Source organism: Pyxicephalus adspersus, chromosome 9 (assembly GCF_032062135.1).
Source record: "Pyxicephalus adspersus chromosome 9, UCB_Pads_2.0, whole genome shotgun sequence".
Lineage (NCBI taxonomy): Eukaryota > Metazoa > Chordata > Amphibia > Anura > Pyxicephalidae > Pyxicephalus > Pyxicephalus adspersus.
In genome coordinates this window covers 37173290-37197472 of record NC_092866.1, presented here as the reverse complement: position 1 = coordinate 37197472, position 24183 = coordinate 37173290, and the positions used below count along the sequence as shown (strand labels likewise).

Genomic DNA, 24183 nt, shown 5'->3' with positions numbered 1-24183 from the left:
TGTCCTAGGGGGAGTGTCCATGACAGTCGGGGCTCAGGGAATGGCAGCTGAATGATACTGACTGTCATTCAACCTGGAAGACTGAGAACACAAAAACAAACAAATATCTGAATGTGTTTACCAACCAGGACTGTTACATGTGATTGGTTCCCATTTATTTTATCTTTCTTACCCACTGTCATGAGAGAAAGCATACAGATCAGAAAATGTAAAAGAAGTCACATGATGTCCTATCTGCTATCACATAATTCTCTAATACTTTACAAAGCCACCAAATGTTCAATCACCAGCTCCCTGCACAAATCATACATTAGAGCTTCATCTTCACCATCAAGGCTTTCTAGACATTAGAGGTTTTAGATTGGCAACCTCAAGTCCACAACTCAAGGTAATGGCTAACCATGTTTCTCCTGCCATTCCCTACAGTGCGTCATCTGCACACACACACTGGGACCTGACTCACACAATTCAACAGGTGAAACCAATCACTGAGCTACACAGCTATCCAGCAAACACCACAGATGTGTGTCAGTCAGAACAATCCCTTTGTTTACCTGTAATCCACTGTAAGAAGGCACAACTTTTCACAGGGCCACCAGACATCTTCTTCTGGACGCCTATCATCTTAAATTTTTCTTTGCTTGCTGTATCTCAAGTCATACTCCCAAACATATAACAAATTGATTCCAGAAGATGAGTGTATGGCTATATTTCCATAGACCATAGCTTTGTGATCACAATTTCAAACACAACAATCCCCTGGGGAACCATTAAAACATTTCTGTCACCTGCAGCTCTCCCTACCATCTTGCTATGTATCATCTTACTCTCTACTTTAGGATAACACTACAATAATAAATATAGATCAATGCCAGAGATCTACACAACAACCATGTAGAATGATGGATATATTAATAAATGCAAAATAATTACCATAAGTTGTTCTGACATGGATAGAATGGAAATAAGCTGGTCTTGGTTTATAACCCATGGCATTGTAAGGGGGAAAGGGGTGTGCTTCCGATGGGGGTCAGGGGGTACTTTTTTTTTCTACAGTATAAATGATTAATGATGTAATAAATAATCCGATACAACTGAACCAATATCATGAAACTGCTTTGGCTAATAAAATACATAACAGGCTTTTTGAAAAACATTTTGGCTATCCAATTAGTGACCACCATCATGTACTCAATACACATTTGCTTCTCAGCAGGTGAACACGCTTTAGGAAAGTTGCCAAACAATGGATTGTATCGTGTGTTTGTGTAAGTGCTTCCGATGGTTGTTTTTGCGTTTAGCGCGCTAACATTTTAATTTCTATTTGTACACATTTTGCGTTGGTATTGTTCATTGTATTTGGGGCTCCCAGTTTTTATGATTACACCGGGCCATCACAGATATAGATACGGCGATGGTAAATCTATTGATGTTTCTATAATGACTGTTATGACAAGTGTGACATATGTGCTATAAATATGGAAAGTCACCAAACGCCAGAGTGCCATGTGTGAGCCAAACTTGAGGTCATTAACACCATATTGGTGAGTCAGTGACGATGCTGCATATGGTAGTTCATATCTGGCTTTTAGGATTTCTCTAACAAAATGAGGTGATGTAGGGGATGATGGCATACAGCAATGTTTTCCTGTTATGTAACCCATATTCTACACATAGAATGACATGTATGTAGGTAGTGATCATGCCAGGGCTGGCACATACAGAGTGCTGCACATGACATGACAGGTGTATGGGCAGCATCACACTGAAGTGAATACACAGTGCACAATGTCAGCACTGAATACAGCAGCACTGATACAGGTGAGGGGAGCTGCACTCCCACATCAAGCTGGTGGTCCCCCCAAAATCCCCCCTGTCACATCTCCAGCAGCAATGGCACAGTCCATGAACGGGCACACGTACACCTCTATGTACTGGCACACGCATTGGCACACAATGTGCCCATTTATACACACTAACACTGTTGCACAGGCAGCTCCTCAGCACCTCAATGCATACAAAAGAAATGAGCCTGCACCCTGAAAACCGAACACCCCAAACCTACCTCACCTGCCAGTCCTGTGGGGAAAGTTCAGTGATGTCTGCTGGGTATTCCACACACACACGTCAGGACAGGCGCAGACTACGAGGTCACCCCAAACCTGGGAGGGCTGCACCCCCTCTTCAGTGGCTTTCTTCCTTTGGGGGCCACAGACGCTGAGGAGATTCTAATGGAGGTGAGGTACAGCGAGCTATCAGTGTGGTACTGCTGCTGGAGGAGGAGGGGAGGAACCTGCAGAAGGAGGATGAGGAGGAGGGGGATGAGGGGGATGAGGAGATGGAGGAGGGAAGAGGAGTGCACAGCATGGAGAGTCCAGGGGATGGGGGCCAGAGGTGGAGGGTCACCTTACTGCCAAATCATTAATAATACCTGCTGCCCTCTCCTCTGACAGCGGAATGCTGGCATACTATGGGCTCATGAAGGGAAATGAATAGGCAGGGATGTGATGGCACAGAAATGACACCTGTTGTGTGCACCCACCTGTGACACTAATATGTCACATGTTGTAGCTTCTTCCTTCTGTATATCATCAAATCACCATACAGCTATCACTGCCACCCTGAAGCAGATGGCAGTCACAGGGCACACTACAGGCATGGGGAGGACAGGTACAAAAAGTCACCATCCCTATCCATAATACAACCCCTAGACCCACCATGACTTCCCCCTTTAGTAGATTGTAGCATTCACAAAACAAGGTAACAGCTCCCAATTCAGATGAGTAAAGGTTGCAGACATTTTTGGTGGTATTTAGCACCAGGTTTCTAGTGTAGTATAAAATAAGAGCACGGTTTTATTTTTTTAGCATAATTTGCTTCTACAAAATGAAAGTGTGCTCTAAAAGTGACAAATAGAATCCTGAATAGATTGATGCAGCAGTTTCAAAAGAAAAAATGGCACCAGAAACTGAAAATGAACATCACATGCAGCTATATATCATTATCACTTCCCACACAGATATTATGGTGCTTAGATAACTTGTATTTTCCAATACTACCATGATGTGTGGGGTATTGACATGTTAAAGCTAATCACCATACAGAAATTATAATCACACATATATAGGCAAAAATGCATGTTTGGGTGGTATAAAAAGTGACCATCCTCATCCTATAACACAACCACTGCACTCGTTATGATTTTTCTTCATTAGAAGAAATTTTTAGCCCACACAGTGAAGAACCAGGCCAGTTTCATATGTGAAGAGGTGAAAATTTGTTTAAGTAGTTTTTGACATGCTGGAAGATCTGTTTACACCATGATGAGCACTCCGGTAATCACAGGGGATTTGGTTACAAGGTTTTGATGTAGTATAAATATATAGGATAGTATAAATATATAGGATGGCAAAATTTTTGTCTGTGATAACACAGGCCAACATGTCATTTTCATCAGATATAATTTTATGTGGGTTTTGCAGTATTTTTGGTGCAGATTTCAAATCTGTGTTCAGTTTTTCTGATGCAGCTAATTATTAATTGTGTGAAATTTGTTATAAATAGCAACATTTAACAACAGTTTACTTTTTTTAAGGTTAGAAGCTGCACTAACTGTGATTTTTTTTATTTGTCATCATGTCTAGAAATTGCCTTAATAATCCAGACAGTTTCTGTTACATGTGGGGTTCACGACGAAAGCACAACGTCGCCAAATTACCACAGAACTTAAAAAGATATACAAATTATATTTCAGCTGTCCAAATGGTGACCAGGATAAATCTTGGGCTCCACATAACATCTGTACCAGTTGTTCCAATGGACTGCGTGACTGGCTAAATCGGCATAAAGCAACAATTCCATTTGCAATCCCGATAGTGTGGAGAGAACCGCGAGACCATCTAATCGACTGCTATCAACAAAAGTGGATTCTCAGGTAAAACTAAGCACAAAATTGTAAATCCCAGCCTCGATTTTGCAATTAGGCCTGTTCCCCATGATGATTCATTGCCAGTTCCGCTACCGCCACATATTGGACTTGCTTGTGAAGAAGGTGATGAGGAATGCGCTGGAGTTGCAGCCAGTTACAACCCCGAGTCATCTGATCCTGACTACTTGACCAATAAAGATTCAGAAATAGAGACCTTTACACAAGCAGAGCTAAATGTCAGAGATTTGTGATCTAAATCTCTCCAAAGACAAAGCAGAACGTTTTGCTTCAAGGCTTAAACAGAAGCACTTGCTTGCAAAGGGTGTAACTGTAACTCACTAGAGCAGGGCTAGGCAAACTCCGGTCTTTAAGCCAAATATGGCCTAGTCAGTATTTCGTTCCGGCCAAACGGCCCCGTGGTCGATCCAGCCTAATCCCGACTGGCAGGGGTCGGCAACCTGCGGCTCTTGAGCCTCCTTGTGATGCCTCCCTTCCCTATTTACTGCAGTCGGCGTTAACACTTCCGCCGCCAGGGCAAGGGGACATTCCCTCTTCTCCCTATGCATTGCGGAGGGGAGGGATTTCCCTTAAGGGGCATTCCCTCTCTTCCGTATGCATTGCAGGGGCAAGAGATTTCCCTTCAGGGGCATTCCTGGTGGGGGCCGGAGCCATCAGCGCAGGACTCGAGAGAGAGTCCGGCCTAGTGTGCCTTCTTGACCTCCTAAAATGGCCTAGCAGCCAAAAAAGTTTGCTGACCCCAGCACTAGAGAAAACTAAATCATAACTTGACAATGTTCTTCACTAGTGATGGCTCACTGTGCTACTGTCATGATATAAATGCACTCTTTAACAGTTTGTCACAAGAGCATGTTCTATCTGAATGGCGTATCTTCATTGATTCGTCTAAAAGAAGCTTGAAAGCAGTCTTACTGCATAATGGTAATTCCAAACCAAGTTTACCAATTGCCCATTCTGTTAACCTAAAGGTGTCCTATGACAACATGAAGTTACTATTTGAAGCAATCAAGTTTCAAACACACTGGTGAAACATCTGTGGGGACCTAAAGGTCATTGGCTTGCTGATGGGAATACAAGGAGGATTCACAAAATATTGCTGTTTCCTATGCCTGTGGGACAGCCGATCTACGGGAGACCATTATGTCAAGCGTCATTGGCTACCAAGAGATAGACCTATAAGCCCAGAACAAGCAATGTCAAGTTTCTGCCTCTGGTTGGATCCGCATAAAATATTTCTGCCACCTCTCTATATCAAGTTAGGCTTTATGAAGAACCTTGTAAAGGCCATTGGTAAATCAAACTCCATCGGTTTTCAGTACCTTGTTGAGAAGTTTCCGAACATAAGCCATGCAAAAATGAAGGAAGGGATATTTATAGAGCCACAGATAAAGTCTGTTTTGCAGCTGAGCTAGAAGCTTGGGATGCATTCAAGTGGCTGTGTGAAAATTTCCAGGGCAACCATAAGTCTCTGCATACAAGGAAGGAGCTCGATTCATACCAGAAACTGTGTTGTCACATGTCATTAAAAATACCTTTGGTACACTCAAGAATTCTTCCCAGAAAATCTTGGTATGGTGAGTGACGCACAAGGAGAACGTTTTCACCAGGACATTCAGTTAATGGAGCACCACTACCAAGGTTTCTGGAATGAAAGTATGATGGCTGACTACTGTTGGATGCTGTACCGCAGCAATCCAGAAAAAAAAGTCTAAAAGAAAATCATACTCCAAGCATTTCTGAGGAAACAATGGTACCTGACTGACACTGTTCAGTAGACCTATACCACAGTGTGCCTTATTTTGATTCACACTGAATATGTATTAACATTCACTTCAATGTTTGGTTCAAATTTGGTTCATATGGGGCAATACTGTGCAAAGGCACTGGGTGGAAAAAGTCTCCTCTAATCTCTATTATTAAACTACTGGTAATAGTATAATGAAAATCAAAACTTTTCATGTCAGGTTTTTATTACTGTCTTGGTCCCACTTATTCATAGCAGTTTGCAATGCTAATGCAACATGCAGCCATGCACAGCACATGCATTGGTGTACTGGGCCGCCATTCATTGGTAATGGCACCCTAAATACAACCTAGGAACGTACTGCTGCACATTGTGCACATTTCAGCATTCACTACATTTGTGGGTGATTCAATGCATTTGACACCCTAGCTAGGTACTAGAAGCTTCCCTACTTCCGTGTGTCCCTACTGGGTAATGTGGACATACAAATGTCAGAGAGCGGCGGAAGACCAGGCAGGGAACTTCAATTTGCTAATACCTCCTGGGTATGTGGCTTAATTTGCCATATTGCATGCACATGCAGTTTTGAGACTTAGCATATTTAATGTTTATTTTTTGGACACAACCTGATCTGTTGATATGGAGATTATATTGTCGGCACTAACTTGACTTTATCTAGTGCTAAATTTGATTAAAGTTTTTTTTTAAACTGTAGAGCAAATGTTGTGTGATATCCAAAAAACGACTTCCAATTTTACAAGGTACTTGCTTTTAGAAAATATGTAATGTTCATTTTCATGTGAATCAAAAGTGCATTTGAATATGTAAGTGCAAAGTGAAAAATGACTTTGATAGCAAAAGGTAGTAAATACCGGCTCTACATATGGTGAAATGAATAAATATGCAGTTGTACTATGAGAAACGAGAATTTATGAACTTAGTAAAAATTTACCTTGTCCATGGACACTTTCTTATTCATTATTTTGGCAGCATATAATAGGTATTTTACTAGAACATGTGCTTATTCCTTTCTAATCAAAAAGGAGCATTTATAAGACAAGGGCCAAGCCGAAAGGAATCATCCCTTTGGATGCATAACTGCTAATTAGCAGGAAATAATTTTTAGTCTGGAGCAGAGATGATCACACTTTGGTATTTCAGCTGTTAATGATATGTACCCCTTGCCAGCTGCAGAAGGGTGTAAGACCATTAATATGTAGTAATGTACTGTTTTCAAAACAGGTATTTAACATGTTGACCTTTAATATTGCTCAGAGGAACTTGTGATTTACCTAGTGCTGTTTTATAGTAGTACCAGTGTTTAAGAAAGTATTATTCTTTTCGTATTGCACTGCTAGAAATTTCAGTGTAGGAAGCCAGGAACAGCTTGGGATTTCATATATTATTCCATATGCAAAACTATGATTATGACCTTTCCACAAGAATTAAAACACAAATTAGAAGAAAAAAATTATGCAGCATGTAGTACAAAGCAACAGGTTCATTAACTTCTCCCCACTCCAGCAGCATATACTCACCAGGGCCAGAGAGAACCCCCCTTCAGGGTATGGAGGGAGCATATGACAGTGCTGCTGCTTAGTGATTAGCTTAGTGCTATCACATTGGAAACAACATGAGAATTCTTAACCCTGTTTAAGCTTCAAGTCATGACTTTCAGATTGCACAGGGCATCTTCTCTATGCTTCTGGTGGTAGAATGTAGGAGTAGAACAACAAAGGAAAGAAGCTGCCTGGGGAAGATTATTGAAGCAAAGCTGTTTTTTTTCTGCACAGCCAATGCACAAGTTAATTTTAAGACGCTTTAGAAAAAAAAGTGAAATATATATTGTATGTTTAATTAATCTGAAATATTAAGCAATACTTTTATTTGTCTTGTCTTGTGATTTTGACACTTCTGCCACTCTGGAAGGGCAGGCAGGTGATTATTTTTTCTGGTTCTGCAATTCAGAATTCTGTGTCACCACTCTGACAGAGACTCTTGATCCAGGGAATATCCAATTGCCCTATGGAATCATGAAGTATTTTCTTCCCCTTGTGGCGTAAATTGACCCATGCTTCATACATATTTTTGCCTTCCTCTGAAACAACTGTATATATAGGTTTCTATCTGAAATGAGCAGTTTTTCCAGTATACCGGTACTTATTTCCCTGGTGGTTGAACTTGATGGACTTAAGTCTTTTTTTCAACCTGCCAACAAGGTAACTATGTAACTATTTGCCCCCAGAAAGCAATAAAGCTAAACAAGGAAAATGTAGCAAAACCATGCAGTGTGGCAGAGCTGTGTAATAAAAAGAGTCTGTAGAGAAGGTAAAAAAACAGTTTTGTTTATGCATTGCTACTGTGTATTTACATTTTTACCTAGTGTTCCACTTTTAATCAACCCTTACCATTGACTATGGTAAAGGAAATTGCTGCCAAAGATAAATTATTTAACTTACGTTACAGGGGCATATTCAGTTAATTAAAACTCTGTTCTGGTTTTTCCCCTCAGAGACCCTGTTATTTCCCCACCAATTGCTGCCACATTGCCTTGTGCAGTATAGAGAAAATTAAGCCAGATTGTCAATCATCTGCCTATTACAGCAGAGGCCTCATCACTTCCACTGACAGTCAATTGTCACTGCTCTCTCCTGAATATATCTGCAGCCAGGAGAGTGGCTAGAGATGGAGATGGGAGTTTAGTACACTTCCATTCTGCTTAGGCCGCATGTTTTGAGAAAAGAAGGAGCGAGTCTAGAACAGCTGATGGAGAAAAGTATAAAGCTACCACTATGCTTTACATGCCTGGGAAATAGATCAATTTACTTTATGTTGCCTTTTCTTGTAGTGTGATACTGTTCTGTAAAAATACAACTGAAGAACGGGGATAGTCTTGTATGGCACTGTTTGAAAGAAATATAATGTTCAATACATTTTTGTGTTCTAAACTGAAACATTATGTGGGTAATGTACATCAGAACAATTACCTACATTGAAACCAGTGAACCATGCTAAACCAAAGTTTTATTTTTTTAAATGCACTAAACAAGCAGTCGCCAACCAGAAAAGTGGTTGCGGGAAAATTTTGGTGGTCTGCAGCTCTGGCCGGTGCACCCCCGAGCACCCCTGGTCAGGAAAAGGATCCCACTGGGGGGACGCACCGGCCAGAGCCACAGACCACGTCTCCTGGAGACATCGCAGGACACAACCCTCCCTCATACCTGCGATGGGAGAGTGGGCGGGTTCTGTTATCATGAGATCACTAAAGAGGAAGTTTCTTCCCCTTTGAGTGACACCTGGCTCCCCGCACATGCACGGTCCGGAGCCGGTAAATTTAGTGGTCCGCCAGTCCGAAGGGATTTGCGACCACTGCACTAAATCATAGCAGTCATTCAGAATTCCTTTGGTTTTGGTATGAATTCAGTAGAATTCTCATTTCTTTAGTTACTGCACTTAATTTCTTTTATTTCAACACACACACGCACACACACTGTAGATTACCCAGTCAGTTGTTTTTGACTTGATTAGCATTACAACTGCATCCAACATTATGTAATACTGATCTAGCTACTTTTAGCAGTAAACACCCATCAAGTGAATGCTCCTTAGCCAGCTGCACATGCCCCCATCTGTAGTAACAAGCTTCATGCCCAATCCCATTTTAGACTGACCAGATCTTACAATCATGTTCCTGCTTCTCTTTCATCAGTCTCAGCAGTAGTCCTTAGTGGACTGTTGCCCCCTCTCTGTGATTGTGGTCTGAATGTTGTGCAGCACATGGGCAGGCTGGCCATTTGTTCTTCAAATTCAGATAGAAAAAATTGCATTCTGTAATTGGACTGCAAGTGCACATGCTAAAAGTTGGCAGGATGCTGTTGTTCACCAGGGTGTATAACACTTTAAACATTCCTGACCACTGCACTTTGTGACAAGGAGCTGCAATGAAAAATGGCAAATGGAAAACCATAATTTCGCTTAGTTTGAGCGCTCTTTACTGAGAAAAAAAAAGATTGCAGAACATGTCAACTACTGCTAAAGACAGACAATATTGTATTATAACCAGAGGGGGCAGTTTTGCAGGGGTCTACCCTTATTAAGAGAGTATATTACCTGACAAGACTCATTATAGGTAATAGGAGGTCTAGTAGTCATGCTTTTGTAGATGTGTACGGTGAATTCAACTCTTGCTGAGCAAGTCCATTAGATGTACTTTAAACATTCTGTGTATCTGTTTACTGTGCTCTGAATTACATTTTGCAGCATTGGTGAGAATGTTTATAATGACATATTTGCTAATTTTAGAGACTAGCTTTTTTCAAAAGCTAGCTTTTATCATTTGTGTTACAGTATGCAGGTATCATTTCACTGTTAGGCTTTTAGATGCATATAAAGTTTTTGAGATGAGGGACACTTTTTACCTTAACAAATGTAGGCAAAAGACACCCCTCACATGCCTTCATTTACATTTAATCATTCATTCATGTAAAGGATGATGGGATAACTGTAAATAATAGCAAAATAACACACACATTATATATAAATATATTCTATGTAAAGAAATACATTCATGTACATGTAATATATTGGGGAATAGTTTACCCTAATTCCAATCTTCATTTTGAATGTGATATTTTTAAACAAGTGAAGACAAGAAGTAGTTTGGTCAATGCAAAAACAATTCATAAAATACTGATCTAACAGACACAAGCATGCTTGCAGTTTTGCATAGGTGTCCAGGTTCCTTTCCTGTTCTCAAATTGCTGACACTTTTCACACAATCATTGCTGATTTCTTTGCATACTCTGAGCATTTCACACTGTGCATTAAAAAATGCAGCAAGTCAAAGAGCTTCTGCCTCATTTCCTGGCTGAATGATGTCCAGGATTATTTATTCCAGGGTTGCCCAAATTGCTTTGGCCTGATTGCTCATTTTCCAGAAGGCCAACATCTTTGTAATATACCGTATTTTTCGGACCATTAGACGCTCCGGACTATAAGACGCACCAGGTTTTCCGCACGGGAAAACAAGAAAAAAAAAATTCATTTGATTTCCCGAGATCCAGCGTGCGGCACTTGTGCCCGCCCATGAAGGTGGCGCCGATCGGCATTCATCAAATCAATCGGCACTGCCTTCATGGGCGGGCACAAGTGCCGCACGCTGGAACACAGGGGAACACAGAGGAGGAACACAGACATTGGCTGCTATCTGCCTCTGTCTGTGTTCCTCCTCTGTGTTTCCCTGAGATCCAGCGTGCGGCACTTGTGCCCGCCCATGAAGGCGGCGCCGATCGGCATTCATCAAACCAATCGGCGCCGCCTTCATGGGCGGGCACAAGTGCCGCACGCTGGGACACAGGAACACAGAGGAGGACACTGGCTGCGGGGACCGGCGGGGATACAGGTAAGTAAAAAAATATGCATTCGGACCATAAGACGCACCCTGATTTTCCCCCCACTTTAGGGTCTTATGGTCCGAAAAATACGGTAGTTTTTGCTGTGGCAATGAATGGTTTTGGTGCCTTACAGTTTAAGTGAAATAATACACTAAATGACAGTCTTTTTGGGTGTATATACTCAAAGACCTTTAACCTTTGTCTTATATTGGTTCCCAAGCCCTATATATTCAAACAATTTTTTTTGGCAACTGCAATAGTTTATAATAATAAAAAGTAATAATAAAAAAAAATTTAAAAACTGCATGTCTTAAGTAATCTATTGTAGTTGTCACAAAAAGCCATTCTCTCCTAATTTCTCAATCATAGGTGCTGTGTTTAACAAAGCTTTGCAGAGCACTTTGCTGGACCTTACTACCAAACATGATCGTCTTGCATTTCTTATAGGCACACAGACACCCAGTAGTGGCGCTGTACAATAAATAGTGGTTGCAAATGGAGGAGGAGAGGACCCTTCCCAGAAGAGCTTACAATCTAGGAGGTGTGGGAGTGAAAACTCCTTCACAGAACAGCCAAGCAGTTTTTATGTTTCTCTTGGGAAAGTTTTACTTTATTAGTGTTAAAGTCATAGGATGGAAAACCATTGTAAGAACATTTACACTTACTGCAGAAATTTCATATCAATATCTATATATAGGGGATACTGTGCCATTCTCCCATATTGCATCTTTTTTGGATTAGTCAAGTTGCCCAAAATTCTAAACACTTGTATGGCAGATTTCAAACAGATCATAACTGTGCATTGTAAAAGAGCTATATATTTTTTTTTTTTGTTATATTCAGACAGAACTATTACAGTAAATATAAAAAGTTAAATTAAAATATTTATAAAATAGGAATACATAAACATGCAGAGGTACTGGCATCCAGCAGGCATGAGATTGAGAGGTGAAAGGGTTTTAAAGTGTACCTAAACCCAATCACTATCACTATCTTTGTTCCCCTTTAGGAAAATGTATTTTGTCCCGGTAACAACTGTGGCTGGAACTGAACATTAGGAAATGTCCTAAATTTTGAGTTGTCACCAAGACAGAATCTTCCAATGGAAACAATGGTAACCACTGCCAACAAGAAAAATTTTCTTAATGTGAACCTGAAGCCACCATAGGAAACAATGCAATGTCATTGTCCAAATTTGGGGTGTTCAGCCTCTTGATTGACCAGGCCCTGATGATATAAAACTAACATATTTACACGTAAACTACCTTGTCTGATACAGATTATTAGCAAGACCATACATGGAGCTCTTCATGCGTTGTCCCGCATACACATTCACACACACAAAAAAAAAGTGCTAACGGAAAAGGAATCCATGGCAAAAAAGACTTACACAATCTCTTCTGTCATAACTAACCTATGTGTCAGCAATTTAGAAAAAATGACTTTAATTTTACTTTAATGGGGCACAGATGGCAAAAGAAAAAACTTACAAGAGAAAAAACCATTGTGCTAAAAATCAAATAAATTGCCTTGGTTAGATATATATGGTATAGATCTTGAATTTTTGCTCTGTGGGATTACAACAATTTTATGTTTATGTTTTTAAGAATACTAGAAAGACTGAAACTGCCAAAAGGGAACATTTCTGTTACTGTGGATAAATTCTTTTTTTTTTATTTATTTTTTTAAATGATTGTGTTTCAGCACAAAAAAAAAGAAAATTCCAATTTGTGGATAGTAATAATATACAAAATGTAGGATCCTAGATCCCTTCCACACTAGGTGCACATGTTGTATTACTGCCTGACAGATGAAAACAACTGCATCATGCTGAATCTTGTTTTCCTTGCTGGTGACTTATTGGTGGGACTATGAGCAGCACCCTTGAGATCCAGAGGTTGAAAAAAAATTGAGCAAGAGACTTTTAATTGCAATAAATTAAGTCATAAGCATTCTTGTAATGTTAAACCTTGCAATTCGTAAGTGAGAGTGGCGTAAAACTATAGGGATTTAACATACAGATACTGTTTTGTGTTTGTTTCCTATGGCCCAGTTATGTGTGTCATTGATCAAAATGCTATGCAAGAAGAAGCTTTTTCCCTATAAAGTTTTTAAATAGATGGAACTCCCTAAACAGGATATTAGATTGCGAGCTTGGCAGAGCAGGTGCTGCAAATCTGTCATTTATATATAACCAAGAGTGCTATTTTATCAGCAAGGGATCCTAACCTCTGATTTTCCTGTGGTTTGTGATCCCTCTTTCCCTTGTCACTCTGTCTTATTTTGCCCTCTGTATTATTCTAACAAACAATGTGCCCTCCAGTGCTGGGAATAAGGGAACGATTGCTAATTATACTCCAGACACTGGAGAAAAGAGGGGGTGTAAGTAAACCAGCTGAGAAAAATGGATGCAGGGAAGAGACCTCTAAAGGATTTGTTAAGTCTAACTGGATTAACCTTATAGCTGTTAATTGTTCAGCATACTTTACATTTCTGATAGATCCTGTCCCCCAGGCAAAAACTCACTAAGATACCAAGACAATTAATAGATGTGGTTTATTGTTTTTTTTTTCTTGTGTTTTTGCTGATAAAATCTAATGGTTTTTTTTTTTTCTTTTTTTTCTCCCCTATTTTTGCCTTGTCTTTCCTCTTTCCACCCACCCTTCATCCTATCTCTCCTTGCTTTTACTCCTAGCTAAGCATACACTCTTGGGAGGAGGAGGAGGTAAGTCTGTTTGTTTGTCCTCTGTTCCCTGTGAGACACCTTACATTTTATTCATGTATCTAACAGCAATATAGAACACTAGCTGTCAGCTGTATTTCTATCTGCAGCTCTTACCAGGCAGATTTCTGAAGTCGCACAGTTTTACTCCAGTGCCAAGCACAGTTTGTTTAAATGTGAAATTCTGGATTTCCAAACTTGACTTTGAATGCACAAATACACACAAGGTTGATTCTGTAGTTAAGACATATAGTATTGCCCTTGCAAAGCAGATTTAAGACAGGTAAGGAATAAAACCCTTGCAGTGTTTTTCAGTACATTGACTTGACAGTTAAAAAATACCTACATTCTGGTATTTTGAGCCACTATATTTTGTAGTCTTTAGGCTGAATTTATATCTGTGTTTTTACCATGTGTTTTTGAACTTAAAATGCATAGTAGCACACTGTAACCTGTGACATGATGCAAATCGGCATCCGCTAACATATGTTATGTCACACATTGATGTGCACATGTTAAAGCCTGTACCTGGTAAAGCAACTGGTAAAAAATTCTTGATCATTTGACAGGACATAGGTAAAGATGTAAAAATAATTTAAAAACCTCTGTTTAGGATTTAAAAGTATCACAAAAGTAGGTGGTTTATACCCACCTGTCCTTCTGTCCATCCTCTAATCTATACTGCCTCGAAGAGTAATGACCTCCCCACATTTATTAATGCTAAATATGATGATGTTTGCTCCTCCCAAATAAAAAATTGTAGGAATAGGCAATGAGATAGATGTGAATTAACCCTCCTTTGCAGGAGTTGCTCAATTCCATCATTTAACTAGTGACAAAGGACCAAATTCAGTAACTAGCAGTGTCTTTGTTAGGGGAATTTCTCTTCAGTTGCTAATCTTTCTGACACTCTGAACTGAAAGAAAGTAAAGGTAAATCTCCTCCATGGGGACAGAAATAGCAATCAAACACTGATACTGGTTTTATATATCAATCTTTTATACAAGATTTCAATTTACATTGAAAATAAAAATAAAATATAGTTTTGTATAGTGAAAAGACCAAAAACATATAGGTAGACAGTGCAAAATAATATATTCAGCACCTTTTTTTCACAGAATGGAAGGTAAAGTACATCAGAAAGTCCTTCATGATGAGGAAGGTAATAAGAGGTATTAGGTTTGCAAGCACCTTGAGATACTGGCCCCCTAGGTGTAGGACCTATATTTCTCACTTTGAGGAAGTGGTTGCCTAACCATATACCTTACAGTGCAATGACCAATCAAGAACTGATTTTAACCTATCCCCACACTACTAAAATACTTTTAATGTCAGTTTTTCTTACACTTGTCAAAAAGAAAGTGATAGTAAATCTCTGTAGTGATAGATAATCTTCCTGAGATTGATGACAGATTGAGGAATTGTAAGAAAAACATTTTTGTCTGGCTTATTATAGTGTTGGAAAATGATGTAGAATACCGATATTTCTCTCATTCAAAGCACATATTTTTACTTTTATTTAATCACATGCATCCAAAAGGCTAAATTCCAACCATGGAAATCTGCAATATTCCCTAATCTTTTTCCTTAAAGGTTTCTACTCTCAATATATTTTGTACAAATAAAACTGTATGGATTATGAAGACATGACTTATTTCAGCCATTTGTTGTCAATGTGGTTTCAGCAGTAAAATGCTAATGTGTCAATCATGATTCTCCACCCTGCAAGATAGTGTCTGCTATCGACCAGCCTTCGTGACAAAAAAATAGAAGCACTAGACTTGGGTAGCTAGGAGAATTCTGCTCTTTAACAATTAAAGGTTAACTTTTTTTTTTGGTTCCTCCATAAATGTAACCAATTCATTCATCTGGGCCATACCTGGGGCAATGGAGTTTGGTTATATTATTATTATTATTATACAGTATTTATATAGCACCATCATATTACGCAGCGCTGTACAAAGTCCATAGTTGTGTCACTAACTGTCCCTCAAAGGAGCTCACAATCTAATTTCCCTACCATAGTCATATGTGATTAATGTAGTCTAGTCGCGAATACGAATGCGCGAGCGATCATCCGATTCTGCTTGATGAATCAGGGGCAATGTCTCACTGTTAGTGACTCTTAAATTAAGAGCTACTGTCAAATAAAGGCACTTCACCTCACATGACATATGTTGAGGACAAAGATGTGTCATTCTACTAAACTTTGTTAAAGGCACATGTTGTGTACATATACATTCTAGATCAGTGGTCGCCAACCTTTTCAGTCCCGCGGATCACTAAAATTACTGGCTCCTAACCGCGTGTCAATCAAACAGGGAGAAAACTCCTGCGGTGATGTCATGACATAACCCCGGCCACTTTCCCATTGCAGATCGGAGCCTGGGATTTGTATGGGGCACATGGTCTGCGGTTGTGACCGGTACGCCCCACCAGCGGGGTCTCTCTCCTGACCCCGCTTGGGAGGGCACCGGCCAGAGCCGCGGATCACCGGTTGGCGACTGCTGTTCTAGTTCACTAAGGAATAGGAAAACCCTGCATGTCTATGTAATGAACTCATACATTACTACCAACTTATTTCAAATATAAGATAAAACTACATTCTCTAAACAATGTATTAGGAGTACCTATACACTTGTTTTTCAGGTAATTATTTAAATAGCCAAGTACATACCAGTGTACAATGCCTAAAAGTGTGCAGATACAGGTCAGAAGCTTCAGTTAAAATTCATATAAATGCCAAAAATGGGAAAAATGTGATCTTGGTTATTTTGATCATGGCATGATTGGTGGGGCCAGAATGGTAAGCCATGTCTGTGATAGGAATGTGTACGGATACAGCTTCTGTAATAGAGGTAGGCTGCTTGAAATGATTTTGCTTTGGTATAAAAGCACTGTCACAACATGTTGAAACGCTAATGACAGGGTCCCTTTCTCAAGGCAACATAGTGAAGTTACAGCTGTATAGCTGTTAGTCTACAGTTCCATATTGAAGAACATTTAAAGACTTTGTTTTATTACTCCAATTGTATTGCATAAATGAAAGCATATATATTCAGGACCAGAGTCTCCATCAAACAGTGACCCCCTTAAAAAAAAAAGGAGAGTGTTAGCTCACTGTGTAGGATAGAATCTCATATCAAGTTCAATCATAGTAAAGAGTGATATATTTGTAGCAGAACAGAAGCTGCACTGAAAACATATGGTGCCTAAATGACATCAGGAAGTATATCTGGATTCATTATGTACACAAGCAAAATTATTGGCAAGTTGTAAAACACGTCATTCAGCTCTACAAATCTGCTAAATCTGGAATAAAATCATCTGTCTGTTCCAATTTTATTATCAGAGAGGAAATATGCATGTATTCCAGTGTCACCTTGTTTTTCAAACTAGTGGTGTCCAAAGGACATGACAAGCTGTAGCTACAGGGTTGAGAAATCTGACAGAGAGAGATAACTGACATCTCTATATAGATCCAGATTGTTCAATAAAAGAGAGGTCCAGGCCTGCATTCAGAAGTACGTTTTGAAGCATGCAGTTTATTGCTGACTAAAGTAGTTACTTATTCCATCCTGGATTTGACCACTAGTTCACCTTGATGTGAACTTTGCATGAGTTTACATGTACTTTTCTCCGTTATATACAGTTCATCTTGTAGACAAATGCATTATTGTTTGATTAGTTCTATGTATTGGTTGCATGCTTCATCAAAGAATGGGCAGTCCATAAATAGTTTAGATATAACCAGAGATTTGCATATGATGGTTTGTTGGTAGTAGTGGTATAGTCAGTTCAGAGTTGAAATGTTTTTTGCTTTACTTGATTAGTTATGAATATGGTAAAAGTCAGGTGGTAATAGATAGAGTTGAGGCAAAACTAGAACAGTCCAAATGCAAGTCACAGTAAGCAGGCAGATAGAGTGGCCTTAATTACCTTTTTTACTATCTCAGAGATAGTCATGGGCAAGACCTTATTCTCAGTTTAAGTCTTAATATGTTACATGTAAAGCCAAACCCCAACATTACCTTAAGTCTTGTACGGTTGTACAGGCTCCTCCTTCTGTATTGAAAGGATTTACTCTGAGTTTACTGACACTTCAGGCTTCTTGCAGTGTGCATTATGATTAGTTGAAGCAAGGCAGAGCATGGCTCATTTCAGGGCTGAATGAAGTCCAGTATCTTCTAGCTCTTCATTCCCAGCTTTACTGACCCTTTCATTTATTGGATTTCAGTTTTTTAATCATGGAGACTCAGCATCACATGTGGGATTTTTTAGGTTGGTCTGCATTTGAATGTATTCTGTCATGGAACACCCTGGGCTGGCAATCCACTTAAGATCTTTCGATATATTCCTCTAAAAGGCCACTCCATTGCATACAACAACACTGAAGGCTACTTGATACATTGCACAGAACTCTAAACACAGAAGGCTTATATTCATTAGATCATTCTATGATGAGATTATTCACTGGTGATCATTGTCTGACAGGGCCAATGTCAAAAACACAAAAGCAAGTTTTTGGCTTTAAACTATAAATTATTTTTTATCATTTGCAGTTCGTTTTCTTGTTTTCCCCTTCTCCTGGCCTAAATACTCACCCTCCTTCTCCACAGGTACATACTTACAAAGATCTGACATCCATTATTCAGCAGTTTGCTTACATCTTGTGCTGCAAGCCTCCACTTTTCTTGTCATGCTTGCACTTTACAGGCCTATAGACTTTAGTGCGACTAAAGGTTTGATGGGCCTTTTAAAAGTCTAAGGGGCTGTAATGCGTGGGCAGAACAGGTAAGACTTAAAGCCCTGGATGTAAGCAAACTTTGTCATCGGATCTTGGTATATATCTGTAAAAAGGGATGATGCGTTGGTAAAGTTTATGGCACGGGCTGTGCATTTTTAGTTTAAAAAAAAACACATTTTATTACTCCGTCAATTCACATTTTGCTGCAATTTTCCCAGACTGTTTACACAGCAGTTAGAGGCTTTTAACAAGAAACATTCCTTTCACAGCATGAATTGAATTGGTTCACTTTTACCTGCCTGAAAAACATATACCAGAATGAAACTAATCTGTAGCACCCATGATGCCACAAATGGGGTTTGCTTTGACTTATTTGGATCCCAGTTGGGGAGAGATAACACTTGATAACTTCTGTCACAACAGAAAGAATGGAGAAATCCCCCCCAATTAGGACAAAGACAATAATTAAAACCTAATGGAGATTTTAACCATCTTTGCTCCATCAACATAAAATAAAATCTTTTAATTAGAGTTGGGCAGAAAATTTTTGTTGCAGCCCTACATGTAATATCTCACAACTTATTGCAGATACATTCACAATACAGATACTGTATATGGCTGCACATGCATCCATCTTCTCACTCAATAATTTAGAACTTCCCAGCACACTAATGCTCTTACCCACCCTTGTCATTATAGTAATATTGTTGGCAATACCAGATTGCCAGTCTGAACTTGTTCTTAATATAGCAAATATTAAACATCATTCTGCTGATCCACTACCCAGCTGAGTCTGATTACACAATATAGCAAGAACAGATCAAAAACCAAACATGTTTTATGACTGTTATGAAGCTATTTTAAAACCTTGTAATCACCCAAAAGTCAGAACTGTTCACTCCTTATGAAGTTGTTTTTTCATCTGACAGCTTGGTAATGTTTTTCGCTATACAATGCCTGCAACCATGTAAAGAAAAATCACACTATGGTAACAAATGCTATTACTCCAGGACTAAATCTTTCTGTGCACTGTCTAGCTGCTGTTTATCGGGATACATTATTCTTGTGTATGTTCCATATCAACCAAATTCTTTTTAGGCCAGCTAACACACTTTAGTATTGCCTGGTAAAGCACATTTTATTGTGCTTTACTTCAGCAAACTTTATAGTATTACATCTTTCTGCAGTGCTGGGAATGGTATTCCAATGCACAAGTACTGTAACTAACAACACACCCATAGTACAGTGCACCATATTACACATCACACAAGGTAGTCACTGGTCTCCAATCTACTGCTACGTAAATCTACTACATTAACTGTATTGTACAATAGCAAATGCAATTTTTTTTTATTTACCAGTTGTGGACCCAGATTACTGTATTATATATAAATGTATTTTTTTCTTTTATGATCAATACGAAGAAGATTATGTACCAAAATTATGACAACAGAAAGCGGGGTCAGTCCCAGGGAACAACCGATGTAGCACCTCCGGGGTGCCACCCCGGTACCACCTGAGAATATTTTTGTACACGTTTTCTTTATACAGTGTACATAAAGAAATTTTGTGTGCCGCTTCCGAAATTTTTAACCATACATCCGAATCTAATGTTCGGTTCACCACTTCCTCCCACTTACACATGTACCTAAACTTGCCAGAGGCATCTTGTATTGTTGTGCAGTAAACTGTATATAGAAGTCAGTCTCGAGGGTTCTGACAAAAGGCTATATTTGTGCCTGCAACTCCGCCAAACAAGTCCTTGTGAACACCATAGGAGCAGGTCTTTATCTGCCAATAGCAGGGACGAGCTCCAAAGCATAACATTATGGTGTATGGGAGCTGTCTAACCCTCCTCTATTTCTCTACATACCGTGGATGAATGAGGTGAGGTCCATAGTGGCAGATATCGCAAATGAGTTGCCAAGTAATATTTGTGCAGGTCTAGGGCCCCTAGGCCCCTTAGTGCTCTGAGCGTGCACACTACAGTCTTGTCTTTTGTGTGCCCAGACAAATTTTAAAAATGCTGTTTGCATAGTCTTTAGTGCTTGGAGCGTTACCCGGACCGGCAGAGTCTCTAACAGATAAAATAGTTAAGGATGATGCTATTTGCCCAGGCAGAGATATCGGATAGTTGGTCTACTTACTTAAGAGACTGCCGCTCTTTGAATAATGGTGGAAAGGTATAGGAGTAGAGTTGGGCATAAGTAGAAGTAGACTGAACTCCTAAAAATTTCAGTGAAAGGGCCTTCCACATGAAAGAATGAGAGTTCTGTAGGGCCGATAGTTGTGGGGACGATATGTTTTCGAAGCATTCATTTTGTATCCCGACACCTCACCGTAAGTATGTAATTCCTTCCATAAATTCGGGAGAGAGGTGAGTGGCTGAGTTAAAGTTAAAAGAACATCATCTGCATACAAGGATACTTTGTACGATTTCCCCCTGAGTTGGATGCCCTGGATATCCGGGTTAGACCTAATAAAAATTGCCAAGGGCTCAATACAAAGGGCAAAGAGTAGGGGGAACAAGGGGCACCCCTGTCGGGTACCATTCTTAATGGTAAATGTAGCAGATGAAGCATGGGGTAATATAACTGAAGCTGAAGGGGATTTGTACAATGCCTCAATTGCCTTAACAAAGGGCCCTGAAAAAAAACATTTCATGGAGAACAGAAAACATAAACGGCCAACTTAGGCGATCGAACAAACGCCTTTTCAGCATCTAAGCTGAGCACTAAAGAGGCCAACCTCCTCTTATTTATAATATCAATAATATCTACCACTCTTCTTGTGTTGTCATTAGCATGACGAAAGGGTATGAAACCCGTCTGGTCCCTGTGGATGAGAGAGGGGAGGAATTTTGACAACCGTTTAGCTAGAATTTTTGTGAAAATCTTAAGGTCTGAATTCAAAAGCACTATGGGCTTATAATTAGAGCATTCCATTGGGTCTTTTCCAGACTTAGGCACAACTGTAATATGGAAGACCAACATAGACGGAGGGATTGGTTTACCTTTCAAAAAATCATTATACAAAACCAGAAGATGTGGTAAACGATCCAGCAGGAGAGTTTTATAATATAAATAGGGCAAGCCATCCGGACCCAGGGATTTAGCCGATGGTAGCTTCTGAATAGTTTTAGTAATTTCCTCCTCCGTGATGGGGCTATTAAGTAGTTCCAAATATTCAGGCTTAAGTTAAGGGAGGTCCAAAACCTCTAGATAAGAAAATATTTTCAGCTGCAAATTCCTCCCAAAAGAACTTGAGTTTGGTGAGTTTGAGTTTGGTGAACAGATTTGTAAAGGTCGGTATAATAAGCCTCAAAACGTGATGCTATGTGGGAGGGGTCATATCTCACCACCCCCCTTTCAGCCTTCACAGCCATAGGAGAAGGGCCATATGCATATCTCTCAATTTACAGGCAAGCAGGGTGTCAGCCTTGTTACCCTTATGGTAGTATAGTTGATGGGTTCTTTGCATCATCCAACTAACTTTTCCTAATTCTAGAGCCCGCAATTTAGAGAGAAGAGTGGTTCTCACGCAGGAGGCCCAGAGTAGGGTTTCAGGTATATTTCACCTCCACAGTACATAGTGCTACATAGTGCAATGAAGCTCTGGCGGTTGGAGTCTCACTTAAGGCGGGAACTCAAGGATATACAGTGCCCACGGTACACTGCCTTATGGACCTCCCATAGAGTAGATTCATGTGCAGCTGATTTGGTATCTTCAATAAGCACAAAATCATTCACCGTCCAATAACAGACTAACTGTTGCAGAGGAGAACATAACATCTAACATAGGCGGAGCGTGGTCCGACCAAGTAATAAGGTGAATCTCGGCAAACACACTATTCCGTTACAATGGAAGGTTAGTAAAAAAATAATCAATTCGGGAGTGAGTGCAGTGGGGGGGGGAGGAAAAATAAAACTGCCTCCCTGTGGGATGGTGGATCCGCCAGTTATCATAAAGTTGGTGCCTGCGAATCAATTGTCTAAAAACTCGAGGAGGAGAGGCATTGTGGAGAGCAAGTCTATCCTGTGCAGGGAAAAACACCAAGTTAAACAACTAAAAAGGTGATATGATAATGTTTTGGAGAGAAACTGTGTCTGGCCTGCATTTGGGGCATAAAGATTGCAAAACGTGAGGGGGACACCCTGAAGAATGCCATGTAAAATAAGATATCTACCCTCGGGGTCTGCAACAGAACTAAATTTAAGGGAGGATTTCAGAAGTATAGCCACACCAGCTCTTTTCTGATTGGGCGAATTGGCCATAAAAAACTGAGAGTAAAGTATAGAGGCAAAATTAAAGCAACCAGTACTATCGAAATGGGTTTCTTGAAGGAAAATGGACTCAGGAGCTAGCTGTTTAAATTCTCTCAAAGCCAATTTTCTGTTTGGTGTTTGAATTTAATCCCTTAACATTTAAAGACAAAACCATAGCAGCCATGGTAACAATAGGAGGACCAGGAAGCATCTGTAACACCCATCAATAAGACAGCATATGCAAACATCAGTGCCTCAGGCCCAGGCCAAGGCAGAGCACAATAAGAACCACATGCCACAAACAGAACAAAAAACAGGAAGGGATCTAGGGGGGACAGGAAAAAGGGGATCCAAGAACAAACCAGACAGAGAAAACAAACCAGTGGGTTATAAGCCGCCTAACAGCGGCCAAGGAGGGCCTGCCACCCGTCGGTCCCTGACAGCACCGGAGGTGCTCCAAGGAACAACAATCAGTGACGGGTGAACACGTCCCCCCAGAGGGGCAGTGAGCCCAAGGGGGCACAAGAATGGGATCAGGAAACCGTGGCCAAATCATCACCGGTTTGGCAAGCGCCGACCACTGGCAGTGTCCCAACACCAGGGAGAACCCACTGCCCCCCCCCCCCCCCCCCCCCCCCCCCCCCCCCCCCCCCCCCCCCCCCCCCCCCCCCCCCCCCCCCCCCCCCCCGGAGGCCACTATGGAAACCGAGCATCCAGCCTAGCACAGCACATAAGGCAAAAGCAATATTTTAGCTTTCAACTAATCATCAGGTGGGCAAATAAAAAACAGCATATTATCCCAAGTAGAAATAGCATAATGCAAAGCATATCAATAATCAAACATGAGGCAATAAAGAGGTCTGCATGGGGGACCAATCAACACATAAAAACAGCATCAGCGTCCCAATCCAGTAGGGTGATCCAGTGATGGTGGGGACGAGGAGGGTCCTCTGGCTCCCAGACTGGGAGTTTCAGGCGATCAATACCCAAGTCCCTGCAAAAGGTTGGAACATCTTCCGGATGGCGAAGAATCGAGGTCTTACCGTCCCAGTGAGAGGCTAAAAAGAAAACCCCATCTGTGCGGTATACCCTGAGCACAGTCAGAAGCGGTTGCAAAAGACGGCGCTGCTGTAAGGTGTTCCACGACAGATCCTAAAATAGCTGAAGGGGTGCACCATCAAATTCAAGGTTACGCAAATTTCTGGCAGTCGCCATCTTCTCATCTTTCAGATTTGTATCTACCAGATGGCATAAAACACCTCGTGGCCTCGATGCTGTGCCGGGTTGTCTGAAGGCTCTGGTGATTTTAATCTCCTGAGGGGAAGAACACCCTAGAATCTGACCAAAAAATGCCTGGAGAACTAAC

At 40.4% G+C, this 24183-nt stretch overlaps 1 protein-coding gene across 2 annotated transcripts in view; it reads left to right on the top strand.

The window, feature by feature from the left end:
- MACROD1 (mono-ADP ribosylhydrolase 1) overlaps nt 1–24183 on the top strand; it is a 418223-nt gene that overhangs the window by 332753 nt on the left and 61287 nt on the right. For both annotated transcript variants that reach the window (XM_072421468.1, XM_072421469.1), the window contains exon 4: nt 13779–13808. In XM_072421468.1, the coding sequence (XP_072277569.1) occupies nt 13779–13808 (30 nt within the window). The remainder of the gene's footprint in view (nt 1–13778; nt 13809–24183) is intronic.